This window comes from Danio rerio, chromosome 12 (assembly GCF_049306965.1).
Source record: "Danio rerio strain Tuebingen ecotype United States chromosome 12, GRCz12tu, whole genome shotgun sequence".
Classification (NCBI taxonomy): domain Eukaryota; kingdom Metazoa; phylum Chordata; class Actinopteri; order Cypriniformes; family Danionidae; genus Danio; species Danio rerio.
In genome coordinates, this window is record NC_133187.1 from 48,688,106 (window position 1) to 48,711,083 (window position 22,978).

Sequence of the window (22,978 nt, forward strand, 5' to 3'; positions counted from 1 at the left end):
ACTTTTCATCACTGACAATTGTAAGAATCATTATTAGTGATTTTCTACTAATAATAACTGATAATAGAACAGAAAATCCTGATATTATAATGATTTTTGAAGGATCATGTGACTCTGAAGACTGGCATAACGATAATGAAAATTCAGCTTTAAATCACAGAAATTATTTGAATTTGAAGCTTAATTCAATCAGACAACAGTTATTAGAAATTGCAATAAAATTTCACAATTTAATAGTTGGGACGGCACGGTGTCTCAGTGGTTAGCACTGTTGCCTCCCAGCAAGAAGGTCACTGATTCCAGCCCCGGCTGGGTCAGTTGGTGTTTCTGTGTGGAGTTTGTATGTTCTCTCCGTGTTGTCGTGGGTTTCCTCTGGGTACTCCGGTTACTTCCACAGTCCGAACACATGCGTTATAGGTGAGCTGAATAAGCTGAATTAATCCTTCGCTAAGCCCCGCCCTCCTTCCATGCCTGCTGGCACGTATATTACAGTGTGTATGCACTGTTGCCAGACACTGCCAGGGATATAATTTGTCATTTTTGGTGAACACTGTGAGATATCCGAGTAAGACAGACAAAAAAAAAAAAAAAAGGATTGCGGTATACATTACAGGGGTATACTCACGACCTAATACGCAAATGATTAGAAAATAATGTAATCAAAATTGAAGCTAGGTTAGCTTGGCTGCCTCATACGCTGACCATTCAACAGCTTAGTTCATGCACAGGACGAGAGGGGACATTTACAAATAACCTAATAATGACTAATTAAACCGTGATTTACCTTTTTTTTTGCCAAAAACCCTGATAGATTAGATGCTTTTTGGATCTATACATTAAAAGCAACCGGATTTCCAGGTTTAAATGAAAATTAGATTTTTCTTCTTTTTTGTATAACAGTTTTTCTATAGATAGTTTACAGATTATCATCATATATTGTTAAATATGTATGTGTTTGTATATGCATTATATGGGTGTACATGTTTATATATGTGTACGTGTATGTATATATATATATCTATATCATATATTAGCCTACTTTTGACTGGACGGCTCTCGTGGTAGTAAGGGACTGTCCTGGGAAAATTGGGGCATCTAATCACCCTTATGGGTGACTAAAACAGGGCTATTCAATATTCTGATTGGGCTACAGTCACCTTGAGCCACAGCTTAGCACTGGTGTCACTGTTTTTGAACAGCAATGAACCGAAAGGAACACTTCACATTATTTACGAGAGAAAGCATAACGCAAAGAGGCGTTTCCAGCGTCATATCGCAAATTAATTATTCCACCAATCAAGGACCCCCTTCTTCCGTGGGCCCTGGCTGGGGCTTCAGCTGCACCTAGCCCTTACATTAATCTGGCCCTGCCCATACCAACTATAGAACTACCCCAATAGATTAGTTCAACTACTTCACTCTAGTATGATTTAAAAACACTACAGTATTCACATTTACTTGCTGTTGCTGTAGATATTTTTGCACAACCAAGAGGTATAATAAAGTGAGATAAGCAAATGCACAGTGCCACCCAGTGGAATATTCAATACATCATTAATATATGGAATAGTATACAAAGACTGAATAATAATAATAATGAGATTCTGAGTTAGTTTTGGTAATCTCATATTAGAGCAATCTTATTTTAAAGAATGATGATTAATCCATATTAACAAAAATAACTGAGCAAAAGAAAGCAGGTGAAAAACACACCATGTGCGATAATGAAATCTTTTAAACACATCATTTTAAGCACATCACAGCAGCTTTTGGTGCGAGTTATCATCCTCTCATTCGGTATTCACAGAAATGATTTAAAGAATAACTTACAAGAGACACTTAGAAATGAAGCCTTGCAGATGAGAAAAAAGGCAGTATTTCACTGTAACCCCTGGCCTTGCTCTTGACATCAGCGGAGACTGACAGACGCAGGATTACTTTATCTTGGTCCACATTTGTAGCGTTTTTATACATTTTTGGGAAGTTGAAGGCTACATCTTCATCTAACAGTTTGTCGGCATGACACAGACCAACATTACTCGCATTACTGAGCAAACTCAGAGCACATCTTACCAACTTTAGGTAAGAAAATAATATTTGGTCGCTAGTATGGATTGTGTCGAACCTGGCTGGATTTCTTTGTGGCTTTGGACGTTAGAGTGGTAGATGGAAGTGGTGAAGGATGATGATAAAGTCGTGAGATGCTGCAGGTAAGACAGCTTTGATATATATATATAGGGGTTTGTTCAGGAACTGATTTGATAATAATTGTCAATGACGTATTCGATACTGAAACTTCTGCGCATGCTCCTCCTGAAATTTGTTTACAAAACATCACTTACAGCTTATCCAGAACGCTGCAGCCAGGATTCTGACCAGAACCAGGAAATCAGAGCACATCACAGCTGTCCTCAGGTCTTTACACTAGCTTCCAGTTACACTCAGAATAGGGTTTAAAGTATTATTACTGGTCTATAAATCACTAAATGGCCTAGGACCTCAATACATTACAGATAGACTCACTGAATACAAACCCAACAGATCACTCAGATCTTTAGGATCCCATAAACTAGAAACTCCAAGACTTCAGTCAGCAGGGTGAATCTGCCTTCAGCTAATAACAGCGCCTCTCGCTGCAGGAATCAGCTTCCAGAAATAATCAGATGTGCTTCAACATTAGGCACGTTCAAATCCAGACTGAAAACACATCTGTTTAGCTGTGCCTTTACTGAATGAGCACTGTGCTGTCTGACAGATCGCACTATTGTGTCTTTCTTTTCTTTTTCATTCATTTATAACCCGTTTCAACACATTTGAATGTTTTCATCATTTTTACTATTTGTTGTTATTTTCTTAAACGTGTTTCTTTCATTCCTGTTTATTGTGTAAAGCACTTTCAATTGCCAGAATGTATGAAATGTGCTAAATAAAAAAACTTGCCTTGCCTAATCTCTCAGTTTCTTAGGAAATCATCATAAAAGAAAAAAAATCTTCACAAAACAAGCTCTAACACAAACGTAAAGGTCTCAATGAATGATTCATTCGTTATGAAGGTGTGGAAGGAATTTTTATATGTTGTTTTATGGATGATTAAGCCATTTTCAGTAATAGAATACACTTAAGTAACTGTTAAAACGTTGGGCACACCCGGCGCAATATGACGCAAGCCCCAACGCAATGGTTGTTTGCTAGTTTCAGCTTGGTGCAAGAGTCGTTTCAATGTTTTTCGCTACGCTGTTTAAATAGCAAATGCATTTGCGCTCATATGTGCACCCGTAGGCGTTCTGGTCTAAAAAGAAAGGCCTTCAGAGGCGCACTGCTGGCGCGTTGCTATTTTGAGAAACTATAATAAATTTTTCAATAGACCAAAACAAAGCCGGTCTATTGTCCAGCGCAGAGCGCGTTAGTTATGCACCACGCTTACACACTGCTTAATACACACAAGATGTAGAGCAATACGCAAATATCTCTACAAATGAAAAAGAATTAAAATATTAAGGATATTAATAGGATATAATAAGGATATATATAGGATATAAATAGCAATATGTGCCATGGTGCGACGCAACTGGCTCATAAAGGGAATGGGAGATGAGACTCTGATTGGTTTATTTTCAAAATACACCTATAACTCATTAAGAAAATAAACTCAACCCTTTTAGATCATGCACCACGGCGCAAAGCAGATTTTTCCATCCTTATATTAGCAAAAGTGGATTCTGACATGCCCTGAAAGCGTTTGCGCCCTGTGATGTGCACATAGACCGTCAAAATCCCATTAGGTGAAACGTAAAATTGGCAATTTTTATTTTAAAGGTGAAAACGTTTGGCTACTAAACTTCAAGTTGATTAACAAAAAGGTTTTCACACACTTACACATATTTTCATAACCTTTTCTATAAAGTCTTCTTCTTTTTCTTTGGCTTTTGTCCCGTATGATTGCGGGGTCGGCTCTTTTTGGATTAAGTTCTATATGCTAACGACTTATTTTACACCTTCCGGTCAGCCTGTCGTATAGGCCTGTCACACTCATACACTACGGACAATTTAGCTTACCCAATTCACCTGCAGCATGTCTTTGGACTGTGGGAGGAAACCAGAGCACTCAGAGGAAACCCACGCGAACGCAGGGAGAACATGCAAACTCCTCACAGAATTGTCAACTGAGCCGAGGTTTGAACCAGCGACCTTCTTGCTGTGAGGCGAACGTGCTCCCCACTCCGCCACTGCGTCACCAACCTTTTCTATAAAGTAATTTCCTTCAATGAAGCCATGAGAAGCAGCTCAATGAATGTCAAATCTATTTGATTGTTTAATATCAAGCGCAAATGCTGTGTATTTAAAATGATGCATGAAGTTCTTTACATGAAAGGTGCATTGTTAGTATTTCAACAATATTCTTGTTTATGTTATTGTCTGAATGATTACTTAAAGATTAGGACAAAGAGTTTTGACGAAAACTCACAAAAAGTAAAGGGAAAACATGTAAAAGCGGTGATTCTGTATAATCAAACAGCTTGAGTTATATTAATGAATTCATGATGACTGTTTCGTGCTGACTATCTCTGCATTATTTTCTCCACAGATGAAAATTTACTTTGGCTTCTCTGTAGGATATCTAATCATTTCTCAAAAAACAAACAAAACAAAAAAAACCAGCGTGTAAATGTGTGAGGTTTTCTTCTGGCGTAAAGGATTATTTCTCTTTTGATTACTTGTGTGTAATTGTGAATGTAAATAAATGTAAACTAGTTTTCTCGTGTCCACTGAATTTATTAGATCTGCAAAGTTTTTATTTTAAGAGTCTAAACACCCAAAGTCAGATCTGATGAACATGAACAGTAATTGATGAATGTGCTGCACAATTAGTGCAAGGGGAAAGATAAAGGATCTATGAAAGATGTTTAAAGTGATGAAAAAACGATTTAATTCAAAAACCTTTGGGAGAAAGCAAAAACAAAACTTACATTAATATTACATTAATACGTACATTAATTACAACTCATTTGGTCTGCATCAAAAGAGATGTCATTTGTCTTGCTTTTTATATATTCTTTAAATGTTTTATCATATCCTTGGTTAATTTTGCTCCGTGCTCAAGGTGTATTGCATGTTACACATTTAATATTTGGCAATATTTTTTTTTTTTTGCAACTTACATGGAATTATTGCATAATATTAAATGGAAAACCACAGCAATCTCTCCACCCATATGTCCCAGATCAAAGTGACAGACATCCTATATAAAGACAGACATGGTCAGATTAAAGTCAACCAAACACCTGGAGAGACACAGAAGAACAGCTGATACTTCACACAGGTACTGTATGATCCAGTCCACTTTATGAAAAATCTGAATCAATAATCATTTTGTATGAGATATATGGTCTGTTATTTTAATTGTTTTTGCTGTTTAACAAGGTAAACCACTGGTCTTTTTAATAGTTGCTGATTAGGGATTGGCATTTCAACACTTTAGAGATTAATTCTTGAGCTTTTTCACCTGCTTGTGCTTTTTTCTTTTTTGTTTCTTAAAACACTTTACAAATGTGTGAGAATTTGCAAAAGCATGTTTAAACCCTCCAGAACAACATCAGTGCAGATTTAAATACTAATATTAATAATATAACAACAATTCTCATTATTCTTATGTATTACATTTATTTTAAATACCCTAGACTTTGAAAAGCCTCAAGACATGTCTGGAAAAACATGGGTTCTGCTTGTTGCTGGCTCAAAGGACTGGGACAATTACAGACACCAGGTTTGTGCTTCTTTCTCTTCATTATTATCAAAACATTTCTTATTTAGTCCACAAGCTGTGCTGGATGAAAATTTGTTTATAGCTGTAATTAAACATAGAAAAACGTGTGTGTGTGTGTGTGTGTGTGTGTGTGTTAGGCCAATGTGTGCTGTGCATATCAGTTAATGAAGAAGCAAGGAATTCCTGATGAGCAGATTGTGGTGATGATGTATGACGACATCGCTAATAATCCCAAGTGAGTTTTGTCCTGCAGCGTTTGACTCTTGTGTGTTTCATAGTGAAACTTGATCTTATATTGTGTCCCAATGTCCAATCTATCCATTCTAAATATACAGTAATAAGAGCTGATATTGCCCATAAGCCATTGCATTTGGAGGGAAGCTTCAGTTCAGAGCTTCATACACAAACAAAGATTTATGAACTCATCAAGAAGAAAAAAAGATCATTAGTTAAGAGAGAAGAGAGAGAGCCTTATTAATAAGCACAAGTGATTAATCTAACCAGATTGAAAACAGTAAATGGTGTTATTTCATCCACTAATATACAAAAAGAGTTAGTAGGCGTTAACTTTTTCAGAGACCACACCTACTGCAGGTGGTTCTGACCAATGACACAGAATCCTTCTGTTTGACTCCTGGTACATTTGCATGGTAAAAATGCCTTTACAGTTTTGAGATTGTGACCTTTTACTCCGCCAACTACTCTGGCATTTTTATGCAGGGGGTGCGCTTCCAGTCAGAACACAGCACTGAGAGTAGACGGACTCGTGCTTGGAAACACTAATACACTCTGTCATTCACACACTTAAGGGCCAATCTTGTTTTGTAGGAAGCATGAGTGTCTCTCTCTGTCTTTCTGTGGATGTTTGTCAGAGATTGAGGCAAACTCACATTCTTTAGGGACGTAAATCTTGACTTTGCATTAGTTACCAGAGACTTCAGTGGGAGTTGCAAGTATACTGTAACACACTGCCTGTTTCTTTGGTGAGGGTTGGTGTGTATTCAGCCTGATCTCACGAGAAAGCCTAAGTATTTTACCTTTTGTCAGTTTAGTGGCTAATTAAGTGGCTAAAAAAGGAGGAATGGCACCAAACCCCACCCCTAACTCCAACATTCATTGGATGATGAGCAAATCGCACTAAATTGTACGGATTAAATCGTACGAATTCATACGAATAAGCCACTAAATCAAAAAGTTACGAATTGCCGTGAGATTGTGTTGGTGTACTATACTTGGTAAATCTTACATGAGTAATTGTGTTTAATCGGTCTCAGACTCTTCTTGAAGAAATTGATTTAAAATGATTTCAAGTTTACCATCACTTCCATTTTATTTAGAAACAGTCTTGTATTAGTGTTTAATTTTTTGTAATTGAACAGAAGTGTTATAAATGTCAAATTTTTTAAAAGAGAAAAATTAGGACAAAAGCAAAATAAACATTACAACATCATCACAGGAAAGGTCTGATGGGTGGTGCTAATGTGTTAAACGCTTTCTTCTTCTTCTCTGTCTGCAGCAATCCCTTTCCTGGAAGCATCCGCAGTGTTGTTGATCAAACAAACGTGTACAAATCGGTGCCTCTGGACTACACTGGAAATGTAACTTCTTTGCTTTTCATTAATGTGAAACATCCTTTCATGATTTGATCAGTATCTGAGCATAATTATTGTCTTACAGAAGGTGAAATCGAAGAATTTTCTTGCCGTTCTTCGAGGGGATGACAGTGCTGGGGGGAAAATCATAAGAAGGTTTGTGTTTGTTGATGATTCAGTGTTTAAGTATATTTTACTTTTGTGCAGTTTTTTAGCAGCCAATCTTTGAGTTCTCATGTTTGTTTGTTTTTTTACAGTTAGTTCATTAATAATTCAGTAGTTGACAGCATTATCAGCGTCAAACTGATTTGTCTAAAATGATCATTTGCTATTCTAATGTACAGTTAAATAATTGTGACAGACTTACTGCTTCTGTTCTTGGTCTTGTAATTCCTGCTTGTAGCTAAAATAAAGCATCATTTTCATTTAATGCAGTAAAAAAAATGACAACATACTCATCTACATGTCAGGAGTGGGAAGTGATGCCAACTTTAAATTTCCTCAGGACTCTGTAAGTACAAAAAGAAAAGTTTCAAAAGATCATATACACACACACACACACACACACACACACACACACACACACACACACACACACACACACTGAGGTTTTTGATTTTTGTGACTGCACATTACGGCATTATCAATCTGAACAAGCAACTGTAAATATTTTCATGGTACAATACAAAGGTTACCCTCACTACAACTAGAAATGTTATAAATGATATTGGGATTGTGTTTAATTGGACTGCTTGTTCACTTCTAGATGATTAATTCTGTATTTTTATGACAGCTTGATGCACATCAGTTCACAACAACAATAAACACTATGTCTGACAATAAGAAATACTCAAAGGTACGTATTCAGTGAATCTTGACTGAAGATTGAATATTTTTAGCACCATTTGTACAGTTATTTTTTATTATATGACAAATGAAACTGATTATTTGCTGTCAGTCATGGCCTTTTCCACATCACAGAATAAATTCCAGCTTGTAATCTGAAAGCTAATTCAGGCCTGGTGTATATTCTTGCTTTTAACATCCACAAAGCTTTTAAGTGGGGGCTAATGTTTTCTGTAATGATATAGAAAACACTATTAATCTCTGTATTTTTTGCAGATGGTGATCTTCATGGACAGCGATAACTCTCAGTCAGTGTTCAAAGGCCTTTATACAAACATCCATGGTGAGATGGCACTTTTTAAAAAAGTTGTCCATAATTTATTTAATGAAAAAGTAATAAAATTAATTAATTAATTAACTGAGAGGCATTGAAAAATCTAATGTGTATATGTCCTCTCCAGTCTATGGAGTGGCTTCATGTGACTCTGCTAACCAGAACAGAAGCGTTCAGAACGACCCTGACAGAGGCATTTACCTCTCAGATCAATTCTCAGCTGCCTGGCTGACGTTCATTTCTACGGTAGGAGTTTGTCATCAGTGAGCTTTAACTGTATTTGCCAAGTCTACATCGTATTACATTAAAAGTAAAGCATGCTTATTTGTCTGAACTTTTACAGGCTGATCTTGAAAAAGCTACATTCAGTAAGCTGTTTGAGTACATCAAAAACAAAGATGATTCCTGTCCCTGCGAGATTGGAGACAAGGTATGAAAGTCCAACACTTTATGAGAATATATCTTCTCTTTCTTAAACTTTAAGTGAATATTTAATTATTTCTTTCACAACTAATCACGAACAAGCATTTTAAACATTTCTAAGCTGCTGTGAATTTCTTTTGTTTCCCTCTTTTTAAGGAAATTCCTAAACTTCTGATCAGTAACTTTCTGAAGTTGGAAGGCTGTTCAGACTGCGCTTGAGAAGACTTCTCCCTGAAGCGCTGATGAAAATGATCAGCATAATCTGATGACCTTTTCTTTTCTTCTTTCAAACCTCTGCATTAATGATTAGAACTGAATCGAGTGCAACATTATATACGCTATCTGCTGACAGTTTGTGCTTAGTGAGATTTTAAAATGGCTTTTAACTAAAAGAAATGCTTTAGATTAAATTGATGTGCTCCTGCTAAAGGTATTTTTGGTTTAGAAACATCATATTGATTTCCAACTGTCTGTGATTCTTTCATTTTACGTAACTGTAGCTAATGAGCTTTTTATTATTTAGTTTGGACTGCGTTTTTTCTTTCTTCTTCCTTCTTTTTTGATCTAAAATGACTTATTGGGACTGTGTGTGAACTAACAACCAAAAAAATGAATAAAACTGGGAATAGGGAAAAATACTGTTTGTTTTGTGCTTTATTTATTCTGCATGGACATCATTTTTACAATGTCTTATAGAGCATGTAGAGTTTCCAACAGTTTGTGCGTTCATGGCTGCATCAACCTAGAAACATTTCCAATTTGCTGAACTGATGCTCAAGAAACATTTTTCTTCTAGATTATTTCTTCTAGAAATATGTTTTATAAAAAAAAAAAAATGTAACTGATGAAAATCCAATTACAATTTTATTATGCGGCACGGTGGCTCAGTGGTTAGCACTGTGGCCTCACAGCAAGAAGGTCACTGGTTTGAGTCCCGGCTGAGTCAGTTGGCATTTCTGTGTGGAGTTTGCATGTTCTCCCCATGTTACCGTGGGTTTCCTCCAGATGCTCCGGTTTCCCCCACAATCCAAACACATGCGCTATAGGGGACTTGAAGCTGAATTGGTCGGTTCATTCCACTGTGGCAACCCCTAATAAATAAGGGACTAAGCCGAAACGAAAATTAATGAATACCTTGCATTTGGTGCATACAGAGTCATACACAGTAAAATGCTTACAGTACCACTCGTGCCATTGAATTAGTAACAACAATAACAAAATAAAGTAATAATATAACAATAGAATCTACACGATGGAGAAATTGATGTTATGCAATAGAAAATAGAAGCAACTATAAAATATTTTATAATATATATATAAATAAACTACCTGACAAAAGTCTTGTGACCGATCCCAGTTATAAGGGCAACAAAAATAACTTGCATCCCAATCATCACAAACACAGCAGAAGACCTACTGGAAGCCACATGGAGACAAGATTCTCTTCGAAATCAGTCAAGTTTGATGAAGGAAAAATCATGGTTTGGGGTTACATTCAGTATGGGGGTGTGCAAAAAATCTGCAGAGTGGATGATCAACATCAACAGCCTGAGGTATCAAGACATTTGTGCTGCCCATTACATTACAAACCACAGGAGAGGGACAATTCTCCAGCAGGATAGCGCTCCTGCTCATACTTCAGCCTCCACATCAAAGCTCCTGAAAGCAAAGAAGGTCAAGCTGCTCCAGGATTGGCCAGCCCAATCACCAGACATGAACATTATTGAGCATGTCAGGGGTAAGATGAAGGAGGAGGCATTGAAGATGAACACAAATAGTCTTGATGAACTCTGGGAGTCCTGCTGAAGGCTTTCTTCTTCATTCCAGATGACTTTATTAATCAGTGATGTGAGTCATGTCAGAGATGTATGGATGCAGTCCTCCAAGCTCATGATGGAGTCAGACACAATATTCATTCTGTCTCCACTGCAGCAGGACTTTATATTCTATACTGGACATTATTTCTGTTCAGTGATGAGACTTTAGTCTAAGCAGAGTCAGACCGCACTGTCCTAATCAAATCATCAAAGGCATGATCATATTTTATTGTGCTCAAATAAGTGTAATCTTGAGGCCTTTAGCTTTCATATAAGCCACTTATGATACCAAATGATCAACTAGAAGTAAAGTTATTATTTGCTGTTCCTAAAACATAGATAGGCAACGAGACTTTTTGTCAGGAGTTTTGGCTGTAGAAAAAAAAGTACAAAAATAAAACTATAAAAATGTACAGTATAAACAAGCATGCTGTTTTAAAAGGTTGCCTTTAAGTATATTTATGCTCATCAAAGACAACTGTGAATGAGTGTGAATGGATAATTCAGCTGGAAGGGCATCTGCTGCGAAAAACATATGCTGGATAAGTTGGCAGTTCATTCCACCCACCCCTTACTCACAAAGAATTTGTTTCATACAGCTCATTTGTCTAATTTTGACTGCTATGTTATCATAAATAGTGAAAATAACACATCAAAGAAGGCTTTAAGACCAAGCAGAATCCTCTGTTGGCTGTCGCTTTGTGACTTCAGCTAATCAGTTTTGGACAACGCTAATGTAAAGGAGGCCAGCTAGTAAATGCTGTGCAGGTAAACCTCATTCCTCTAAACTCTAAAGGTGCTCTAGCAACAGACAATAGAGGTCTTTAGCCTTCTTGTTAGAGCAACTGACTCCCATTCGGAAAGTTGCTGGTTCGATACCAGTCTGGGGCAGGTTGGGTGTCGTAGATCCAGCAGGGTGATCCTATCAAATATTTTCATTCTACAATCTGACGTAAGTGAAGTCATCTTTCACTACTGCATTATTTTTAAACAGAGAAAACATTTTACAGGTAACTTTTATTCTAAAGCTTGGACCTTATGTTTAAAAAAAAAAAAAAGAGCTATAAAAAGGAGTGAATATAAGCGGACCATATACTGAAACTGATTTGAATACTATTTTGGCTATTGTTGTTATGCATGAACTTTCAAATGTATATTTTTACAAGAGAGGCTAGAAAAATTGTGAAGCTCTACATTATTATTAATATTGTTATTATCATTATTATTACTACTCTTATTATGTCTTAATCGTTATTTATTCAATTGCCTAATTCTGACTGAGTAGTTTAATGTGCTGTTTGTTGTTTGCTTAATAAATGACAATAGACTACAGTTTCTTTTTATATAAAACTTTAAGTTTACATTTTTTTCTAATGATATGATTGTATTTTTAAAATAAGTATTTATTCACATTTCTTTATTATATTTTTTCCTATTTTAATAGGAAATATTTTTGGTACCTGAAAAAGTGTGGTTATGAAGACCATCAGACAAGCTAATTCAGCTAAAAAATAGTGCTAAATGTCACTAAAATGGGCGAATAACTCAGGTTCACTTTTTAAGAATGAAGAACCCCTTCTATCAGGCTGGCTACAGACCTGACTAGCGACAATTTAGTTCATCAATTCCCCTATAGCGCATGTGTTTGAAACCAGAGCATAAGGAGGAAACCCAACTGTGTCCATTGAAAGGGATAAAAAATCAATTAAAGATTGTTAACATTTTCATTTTGTCTCATTTATGATAGGAAAATTCTGAAACTTGAATCATTTTTCAGGTCTAAATGGAGTACAGCACTAAATGAAACGAGTTATTCTGAGGACGCCCGGTCCATTGTATTCAATATTAGCCACGCCTCTAAAGTAACAGCTTAGCATTAATTCACAATATGCGTAAGCCACTCAACCTTTAAAGAGTAATCTTTGAGCAAATATTTAATTTGCACACCAGGAAACCAAGAATGCCAGCATCCTGGTCACGAGCAAACGATTCCTACTACTGCTAAAACTACCTCATGCATATTCATGACGTAAAGTGACGTGTGATATATATTTTGTCGCTGATTGGCTAAAGAGACAGACGGCTGGCGAATGAAAGAATTTACAAAATGAATACATTACATGATTGGACGCGCTGGCCAGGATAACGTCGACGTCTGTGTGGCGTGATTAATATTCATGAGCTAAACCTTTTCCGTAGTAGGATTGGTAATTTAGCGTCGTGTTCACCTGGCGCCGCAGGTGCGCGGTGGATGTAGACACAAGATATGGGTAATTCAGACTCCAAACTGCGCTTCAGAAAAGCGGTGATACAACTTACCACAAAAACACAGGTCAGGTTTACTTTCATCAACATTAGTGACTTAATATCACTATGTGTTTAGAGTTCAGCAGGTTTTAAAGCGCTGTTGAAGTGTAACAGCTGGAATACCGTTGCGTGATGTCATTTAGTGATCTGTAAGGCTAATGTTGTTTATATAACTTCATACACTTGTTTGGAAATGAACGATTTTTAATTTAAAGTTTACGTCAAATGTTAAGCATTTAATTATTAGTTTTATATGTTTTGTTAAATTATTTAAATTTATGCATATAACTTTATTCACGTGACAGTTGTGTGGGGTAATTTTTAGCCAGTTTTAACTGATTGTATACATGTTACCAGCAAAAAGTCTTGTTTATTAGGGATAAAATGTAATAATTTCCATAATTAAGTTAATATCCTTTCTTGTAACAATATCTCGTCAAATTAAAGGAATACACGTTTATATTTTTATTGTTTTGTTGGCGGTTCATTCCGCTGTGGTGACCCCGGATTAATAAAGGGACTAAGCCGACAAGAAAATGAATGAATGAATGTTTTTAATGACAATAAATACAAATTAAAGGGCAAGATTAAGGCACAGTTAGTTTTATATTGTGGCACAGGTAGTTTTATATTCGCTTATTCAGACTTTCATAATTATTTATGTTATTATTGTTATTATTTTAATCATATTTCCAGCCAGTCACTATCAAAGTACAACATTGTGGTCATTTAAATAGTGCTAATTTTGTTATGGAGTCTTACTTACATGCTACCCTATTTCAGACCGAATATACAAAGTAACATGGTAAACAATATAGATAGCATTAAAATAAGTTTGTGTGTGTGCGCGTGCAAAAATATTCCTTAATCTCATCTTGGCATACAGTATTTAATGTTATTCATTTCAAAATGTTTATTCATTAGTTTATTTTTTATTAGTAAATAATTTATTAAATTATTTATTGTGTTTTACAGCCTGTGGAGGCCTCTGAGGATGTGTTCTGGGATCAGTTCTGGAATGACATCGACTTGATGGCACAGGATATTTTCACACTTGTTCCTGCTGCTGAGATCCGTGCTGTGAGAGAGGAGTCTCCATCCAATCTGGCAACCCTGTGTTACAAGGTACAGTTTGCGTTTATTATTCATGTTAAGTATAACAGAGCATCATGTGATGTTAACATTAGACAGGATCAATTATACATAAAACTTATTTTTCACAATCTAATGTACTGAAATGAAATGAGTGACACTTTTAATGTTTTGATGCCTGAAAATTTAACCAAGTTTTGTGTGTCAAGATTATCAAATTATACATTATTTTTGTTATTTTATATATTTTAAGTAGCTTTAATTAACATTGCTTGTATTTGAATTCCAGCCAATTAAGCAGAGGCTTATAGTGTTAGGATTTATTTATTTTTTTATTATGATGTAGAGTTGTGTAAAAAATAAAGATCTCTTCACATTCCTTGCTCTTTTGTGGCTGAATTTTGTTGGTAAATATGCATGCATATTCATAAAAATACCATTTATAAAATGCCTCAAAAAGGGGGGGCTCAGTGGTTAGCACTGTCACCTCACAGCAAAAAGGTCGCTGATTCGAGTCCCGGCTGGGCCAATTGGCATTTCTGTGTGGAGTTGGCATGTTTTCCCCGTGTTGGCGTGGGTTTCCTCTGGGTGCTCCGGTTTCCCCCACAGTCCAAACACATGCACTATAGGGGAATTAAATGGACTAAATTAGGAGTAATGTGTGTATGACTGTTTCCTAGCACTGGGTTGCAGCTGGAAGGGCAGTCACTGTGTAAATTGCCATTTATAAAATACCCCAAAAAGGGGTGGCTCAGTGGTTAGCTCTGTTGCCCTAGCAAGAAGGTCATTGGTTTGAGTCCCAGCCAGGCCAGTTGGCATTACTGCGTGCAGTTTGCAAGTTTACCCCGTGTTCATGTGGGTTTCCTCCGGGTGCTCCGGTCTCCCCCACAGTCCAAACACATGCGCTATAGGTGAATTATATGGACTAAATTGGCCGTAATGTGTGAGTGTGTGTGTGAATGAGTGTTTCCCAGTACTGGGTTGCAGCTGGAAGGGCATCCACTGTGTAAAGCATATGCTGGATAAGTTGTCGGTTCATTCCGCTGTGGCGACCCCTGATAACTAAAGGGACTAAGCCAAAGGAAAATTAATGAATGTAGAGTTGTGTAAAAAATTAAGGTCATTTCTCTTTTCTAACTCATGAAAAATGTCTTAAAAATATAAGTTATATAAATGTTTTTAACAAGAGTGAGTAAATGGTGACAGAATTAGCTTTTTTTGGGTGAAATATCCTTTTGAATTTAAAAATGTGCAGTCTATAAAACTAAAAAATGTTAAATTAAATTTAAAATGTTATTACATTCGAGTTTGCAACCTTCAGTAAAAACTTCTAGAAGTATAGATCAGCCATTTGGTGTTGATAAATATGCATGCATATTCATAAAAACACCATTTGTAAAATGCCCCAAAAATTGGTCAAAAGTTGTAAAAAATATCCTAATAATTTAAGTTATAAAAGTTTTTTTGAACAAGTACAAGGGTGAATAAATGATATTAAAATATAAGTCTAAAAATGTAAGTTAATGCATGTAAATTAATGTTGTTGTTTTTTATCTGAAAACAATTATTCAGGATATTTTGATGTTGTTTTCCATCGAAGTTATATGTAGCGTTCATGACATTTACATCAATTAATATGTTTCACTTGAATGTCTGTGTGTTTTGCAGGCAGTGGAAAGGCTGGTGTTGAATGCAGACACAGGTTGTGTGTGTGAGCGAGACAGACAGACCGTTCTGATCTGCACTCGCCTGTTGACTCGGATTCTGCCGTACATCTTTGAGGATCCAGACTGGCATGGGTTCTTCTGGTCCACTGTGCCAAAACTGGGCAAATCTGTGGTGAGGAAAATACTTTTGTGTGGTCAGGAAAATGTGGGTGATGCAGTGGCGCAGTAGGTAGTGCTGTCGCCTCACAGCAAGAAGGTCGCTGGTTCGAGCCTCGGCTCAGTTGGCATTTCTGTGTGGAGTTTGCATGATCTCCCTGCTTTCCTCCGGGTGCTCCGGTTTCCCCCACAGTTCAAAGACATGCGGTACAGGTGAATTGGATAGGCTAAATTGTCCGTAGTGTATGAGTGTGTGTGTGTGTGGATGTTTCCCAGAGATGGGTTGCGGCTGGAAGGGTATCCGCTGCGTAAAAACGTGGTGGATAAGTTGGCGGTTCATTCCGATGTGGCGACCCCGAATTAATAAAGGGAATGAGCCAACAAGAAAATGAATGAATGAATGGTCAGGAAAACTCCTGCCTCATCTGTAGTTGAATAAACACTAATATAAACTGCGGGCCCTATCATACACCCAGCGCAATAAGGCACAAGACGTGTTTGGTTTGATTTGTTACTATTTTCAGACCAGCGCAACAATCATTTTCCCGTTTTGCACCACGTTATTTAAATAGTAAATCCATTTTTGCAACTTTGTGGACTCGTGGGTGTGCCAGAGGTGTGTTAAGGCGCATTGCTGGCGTGTTGCTATATTGAGGAGCTGAAATAGCGACATTTATCAACTAAGAGGCTCTCTAAAGTCCAGCAGAGAGCATTAGTTATGCATCTATGCTGGTCTAAATGCTTACACATAGCTTAATACACACAGGATGTGCAGCAATACACCACTATCTTTACAGATGGAAACAATTAAAGGATTAAAACATTACACAAACTATTATTTTCTACAGAAATATAAAAACCACTGCTTCCATGCCTCATCTCGGGCAGCTTATTCAGTTTAATCATAACAATTTGCTTTTGTATATTATTATTATTAGTAGTAGTAGTAGTAGCAGTAGTAGTATTTACTGTCTGCAGATTTATTTTTGTTTTCATAAACGCAAGTTTAGATTCGTCTGCCGACGTCTGCATCACCATATGGGGCATAAGAAAAGGACTTGTGTTTGGATATAACTCAGTTTTTTGACCACACTTCATTATTAGCTAGTTAAACACTGCAGACCCGGTACCGGGTCCGTGATGTCATGGACTTTCGCTTTAAGATTTAAAGGGCTAGCATTGCACCAGACCCCCAAAAGTGAGAAAGTGTAGAATCTATATTTTATGCACATATGCTGCACTTCAGTTTTTATTCTATTGTACAAAAGTTATTTACACTTAAATACACAGTATATTTGGAGACCCGAGCTGGTTCATTTTCATATTTTTCATATGACACATGTACAAGTTATAGCTCAAATGAAAGCTCTTGCCGGTGCTCATACAGTTCTAGCATTCTTTTTACTGAATTATATTCACATATCAAACAGTTGCTGAATGAATCGCGGTGTTTCCATGGCGCAGAAGTGAAAACAATACATTTATGATCAATAAGCAGCCCCAGATAGCACAGACAGCTGTCCTCTCTTACCTTATGCTGTGCGCTTCAGGGCCATTCTCCTCTGTTTTTGAGGTGATGTGCAAAAGTAATACTTTTATATGTCTGACATGCTCCAAACACAGTGAATTATGTTTGATCAAACAAAAGAATAATGAAATCAATGATCGCTCCTTGTGGCTTGTACAGCACTTCTCATCAGTTGGAATACAATAACTTTTGCATAGATTATGGTGGAGACATTTTTCTTTTTCCTATGATTACAGACATGTGCAGGAACCACCAAAATTAATTACAGCACGCTAGAGCACACACAACCTAAAAGGTACACTTTCACATTTGAGTTTATACAAAAATATACTAAAAGCGCCTCTTTTTTTTAGGTGTGTATTATAACACAGACAACATATACAGTTATTTTAAACACTTTCAATTCAGTTTCATGAAAATTTAAAGGGTTTTCTTTAAAGTGATACCAAATTTTTGCATTTACACCTCTGCATGTGGATTTGGGAAGCTTTTAAATTTGGGTTGGCAGAATCCAGGCGGAAATCCCAAAATAACAGCAGAGTTTAACTGGTTAATTCCTTTGCTGTAAATTAGAACTGAATTTAGAATTAGTATTGATACAAATCTTTGTGCTTAACAAATTAAATTAAACATGTCGGCTAATGGATGTCTTCAGTGGAGTGGGTACAAGACCGTTTCCTTATCCACGAAAGGAAAGGAGTAAAGTAAAGAGAAAGTAAAGAGGCTGAATGGAGGAGGCTCGTTCTTTATTCTCACGCTGCAGATGCTCTAACTTTTTTCTCGCTAGTGAAGTGTTCAGTTTTTACACTTACAAGTTTCTGCCATGTAATTAAATGCACCATGGCACGACACAACTGACTCTTAAAGGGAGTGTAAGATGAGACTCTGATTGGTTTAATGCATGTTATGCTCAAAACAAACTCAGAACTCATTAAGAGAATAAGCTCAACACTGTTAGAACATGCACCAGGCACAGAGCATATTTATCCATTCTTAAAATGGCAAAAGTAGGTTCAGGCACTCCTTTAATACTTTTGCCCCATGTGCTTTAGACTATGCGCCTAGATTGTAAATAGAGCCCTGTGTGTATATGCTTGTGTGTGGGTTGTGTGTGTGTGTCTGACTTAGTGGGAGGGAGAGAGAGATTTTGTTCTCCGGTGCATTTTTATGTTCTCCTGTTACCGGCCTGAACACTCCTCTGATTGTGGTTTTCTCAAAGAACGAGAGTGTATTAAATATCCTGCGATTTAAAGACATGAAGGAAACTGAATGAGTGCATTGATGTGTGTATGAAGCTCTTCTGAAAAACACTAAAACACTACTAAGAAACCAACTTTAAATCTCAGATTGTGTTTGCATGATTTGACAAAAAAAAAACATCAATCATGAATTTACTGCTGTGAAGATTAAAAACATGACAGATTTGCTGTGTGTGTTTGTGTATAGCTATTTTCATTTAAATAAAAAAATAAAACAAAATCATCCAGTCAGCCATCTGATTCACCTCTGAATGACCAAGATCACAGATTGAAGTAAATTCTGTTAGACTGCAGTTTAACTTTTGTAATAACAGCAGTTGACTAAATACTGTGTTTGTGTGTGTGTGTGTCAGGATGAAGGTGAAGAGGAGTGCACACGGCCCCTGGCGGAGTCTCTCCTCTCTGCTGTTTCAGATCTGCTTTTCTGTCCAGATTTCACAGTTGAAAGCAACTTCAAGACCAGTGCGGTAACTCTCTCTGACTCTCCATCGTTACTGCTCTGTGGAGTTTTGCACATGCTCATCATTGCTTAATTTGAACACAATCCACATGCTTGAATAGTGACTACACGGTCAAAAATATCCGTAAATTAGCAGTTTTCCATATTTAGCGATTAATGTTTTTATTTTTCCCCATTTATTTCTGCTTTTGAATTGCATTATGGGATCTCGATCTTTCTTCCAACATCGTTTAACCTTGAAAAGTTGGGAAAAGGGACTTTTATGAACCTGTAATAGTATGCAGTGCTATATTGTCTGGATTGGAGTTGTATATTACCCTACAAACACCTTGTTATAAACCACCAGTACATTGTTCAGTACATCAGTACAGACTTATTTCTCTATATTTCTAATACAATATATTATTTGAAACTACTAAAATGTCGATAAAAGTGACTTTGTTTAACTGTAGAGTTGAATTTTTGGTATCACTTTATTTTGATGGTCCCTTTAACGCATTGCGTTGTTACATTGCATCTACATGCCAACTAATTCTCATTACATTTTAAGTAGACTGTTAGATTGGGGTTAGTGTAAGTCAGGGGTCACCAAACTTGTTCCTGGAGGGCCGGTGTCCTGCATATTTTAGCTCCAACCCTAATAAAACACACCTGAAAAGCTAATCAAGGTCTTGCTAGGTATACTTGAAACATCCAATCAGGTGTGTTGAGGCAAGTTGGAGCTAAACCCTGCAGGGACACCGGCCCTCCAGGACGGAGATTGGTGACCCCTGGTGTAAGTTTACAAAGTTTCTTATAGTCAGTTAAATTTCTGTTGAAGGAGCAGTATCAACGGATAATAAATAGACAGTCTACTGATATGGAAATGAGAAATAAATGGCATGTAAATGCTATGAAACTTTTAGACCAAATATGCAATAGCAACCATTAAAATAAAGTCTTTCCTGAATTTTCAACATCAGAAGTCGACAGAGCAGAGATTAACGTCCCATAATGCAATTTACAACCATAAATAAACAAAACACCTGTGAATTAATAAATATGGAAACTGTTGCCTTTAACAGATTTTTTCACCATGTATCATAAGTTTCTGTTTAAAATATGGACAAACCCAACCATTGGTTTATAATGTGTAATTTAGATTTAATTCAAAATAATATCCAACATTGGGCTTGTCAATATTTGTCTCGGTGTTGGGTAAAAACAACACAATATTTATAATTTTATATATTGCAAAAAATTATAACCGTACACTGGAGGGAAGAATGAGCTAAAGCAATGTGTAGTTTGCTCATACAATTTCATTGCATTTTTTGAAAACGGGTTTCAAATTTGAGAAATATATCATTGTCTTTTTCATATAAACTACACAAATGCAATTTGTAAATGCAACAGTGTCTTGGTTTATTTCAAAATTAGGTATTTTTTAATGTTTCTGTCATTTTTAAGAACCTGTTAACGTCTGTGTGTATGTGTTCAGGATATTGATATCCAGTCCATTGACAGCTGTGAGTTCATCTGGGAAGCTGGCGTTGGATTTGCTCAGACTCCGCCTCTCAACTATTCCCATGACTCCAACAGGTCAGAGCCCCGCCCACTTAACACTGCAACTCCTCCCACTTCAAACTGCCCCACTCCTAGTGACATCACTGCACTCTCTGAGCATTTCTTCTGGGTGAAAAGTTCAAGTTAACAGCATTAACTAGAAGAGTGAATGAGCTTCAAAACCTTTTGTAATCCGATCACTCAACACATATGTACACTGTTAATAAGGATATTTGTTCAGATACACACTACACTACACTACTGAACCAAAATCTGGAATTACGATATTTTTGGTGTTTAAAGTAGACCCGTAAGCTCACCATAAATTTGTTTTTATTAACTCTTTTTCCAAAAACATTTTAAAAAACAATAAGGTTCTACCCACTCCCAGCATTTTGGATGATTTTTACTTAAATTTGACAGCTCTTAGAATATTTTATGCTATGAATATATCCAAAATAAAGAACCAAAACCTCTGCTTTTAAACAAAAAACAAACATTCTAGTCTATCTTCGTGTATTTGTGTTTCATCACCACTTGAATGCAGATAGGTCACATCAAAAGTACAATATTCTGACAAAAAAGAATGCCATAAAACAATGGCAGAGAAGCTTTATCTCTTAAATGGACAGTTCACACAAAAAATGGTTTTGCTCGCATTAAATTCACCACACTTTGATAAACCTTTTTGAGTTTCTTACTTATATATATATATATATATATATATATATATATATATATATATATATATATATATATATATATATATATATATATATATATATATATACATATATGTATGTATATGTGTGTGTGTGTGTGTGTGTGTGTGTGTGTGCGCGCGCGTGCGTGCGTGCGTGCGCGCGTGCGTGCGCGCGTGTGTGTGTGTGTGTGTGCGCGCGTGCGTGTGTATTATATAAAGTATTTTGTATATGTGATACACACAGCAAATTCATTGGTGTTAAATTACAAGTGTTGTGGTAATTCAGAGTAAAGTGTTAAAATTCTAGAGTTAGATAAAGGTAAAATAACCCTCTCAGCGTTAGAAGCTGATTTACCTCCTTGTCACACAGAGTAACATGTATCTACCTTTGTAGAAAACCCTTATATTTGAGAAACTAATCAGAGTGTCTGAAATCTCGCCACACCCTCATTCACCTGGCCCTTAAATTAGGCAGTTTAGTCCACTAGACAGAGTGAATGACCACAAATAAGTGAATTCAGACACCTGCTGTTGAACACCTGCTGTTAACAAGCACAATCACTGAAGGAATAAGAAATTGAAGAAAGAAAGAAATCTACAGACACAGCCTCACACCAAACCAACTGAATTAAAACAGAGAATTAAACAACTCCATTAAATAATAGCATAAGCAGCTTCACTGATTACAGTTTGACTTAATTTCTGTAAGAATATTTGACAATGAACAGAGGTTATTTTTTTTATTAAAAATATTTCATTTGACCTCACCATCATAGAGATCAGAGGCTGCTTATTTGAGTTCTTGAAGCTTTACTCTTATATCCTAATGTTTCTCTGACTGCTATAGCCGTGTTTCTAAAACTCATTAGCTATAGCAAGAAAGGTCCAGAGAAACTATACTGTTTATGGTTAATTGTTATAGATATAATTTCAGGTGTTTATTAAGTTGATTCATAAAAATATGCAAATATAGTTGTATTAAAGCTGCATGGGACAATACTACTGGCAGTCTGCTGCTCTTCATAGAAAATTCAACAAACAATTAGGATGCAATTAATAATTAGAGTGTCATGCACTAAACATTCAAGCTCCAGCTTGCTCTTTATGACACACAGACATCAAGAATCAGGATATGAACCTCAACCGTGGTTGCTAAAAAAAAAAAAAAGCTGCATAGTTCATGCCGCAATGCATGCTGGGTGCCAGCATAGTACAAAGCTCCCAGCATGCATTGCAGCATGAATAAATTATGAAGCTTTATGTTCTTACAATCTCTTTCTTTTCCTTTATTTTGTGTTGTTTTTGGGAGGTGATATTTCAGTAGTGGTTTTTTTTTACTTGATTTTTATTTTTTTGTTTGTCACCATCATTGAGATTCAAAGACTAATTATTGATGTCTGTGTGTTTTTAAGTTCTGCCATAGATCAAACATTCTCATTGTAAATATTGTTTTTATTTTATTGGAGCTTCAGTGGTTTCATTTAT

At 36.3% G+C, this 22,978-nt stretch overlaps 2 protein-coding genes across 3 annotated transcripts in view; both read left to right on the top strand.

The window, feature by feature from the left end:
* Positions 1-22,978, top strand: part of hid1b (HID1 domain containing b) — a 131,025-nt gene that overhangs the window by 81,464 nt on the left and 26,583 nt on the right. Inside the window, 5 exon segments of one of the 2 annotated variants that reach the window (NM_001002739.1) lie at positions 12,991-13,108; positions 14,059-14,208; positions 15,844-16,014; positions 19,139-19,252; positions 20,726-20,826. In NM_001002739.1, the coding sequence (NP_001002739.1) occupies positions 13,043-13,108; positions 14,059-14,208; positions 15,844-16,014; positions 19,139-19,252; positions 20,726-20,826 (602 nt within the window). In that variant the 5' untranslated portion in view covers positions 12,991-13,042. 2 annotated transcript variants of the gene reach the window in all.
* LOC108191752 (legumain) lies at positions 5,273-9,595 on the top strand. The gene is made up of 11 exons (XM_017358594.4): positions 5,273-5,320; positions 5,679-5,764; positions 5,902-5,999; positions 7,281-7,362; positions 7,442-7,512; positions 7,792-7,867; positions 8,150-8,212; positions 8,479-8,545; positions 8,664-8,782; positions 8,880-8,966; positions 9,116-9,595. The coding sequence occupies exons 2-11, from the start codon at positions 5,699-5,701 to the stop codon at positions 9,176-9,178; spliced, it is 792 nt and encodes a 263-aa protein (XP_017214083.1). The 5' UTR covers positions 5,273-5,320; positions 5,679-5,698; the 3' UTR covers positions 9,179-9,595.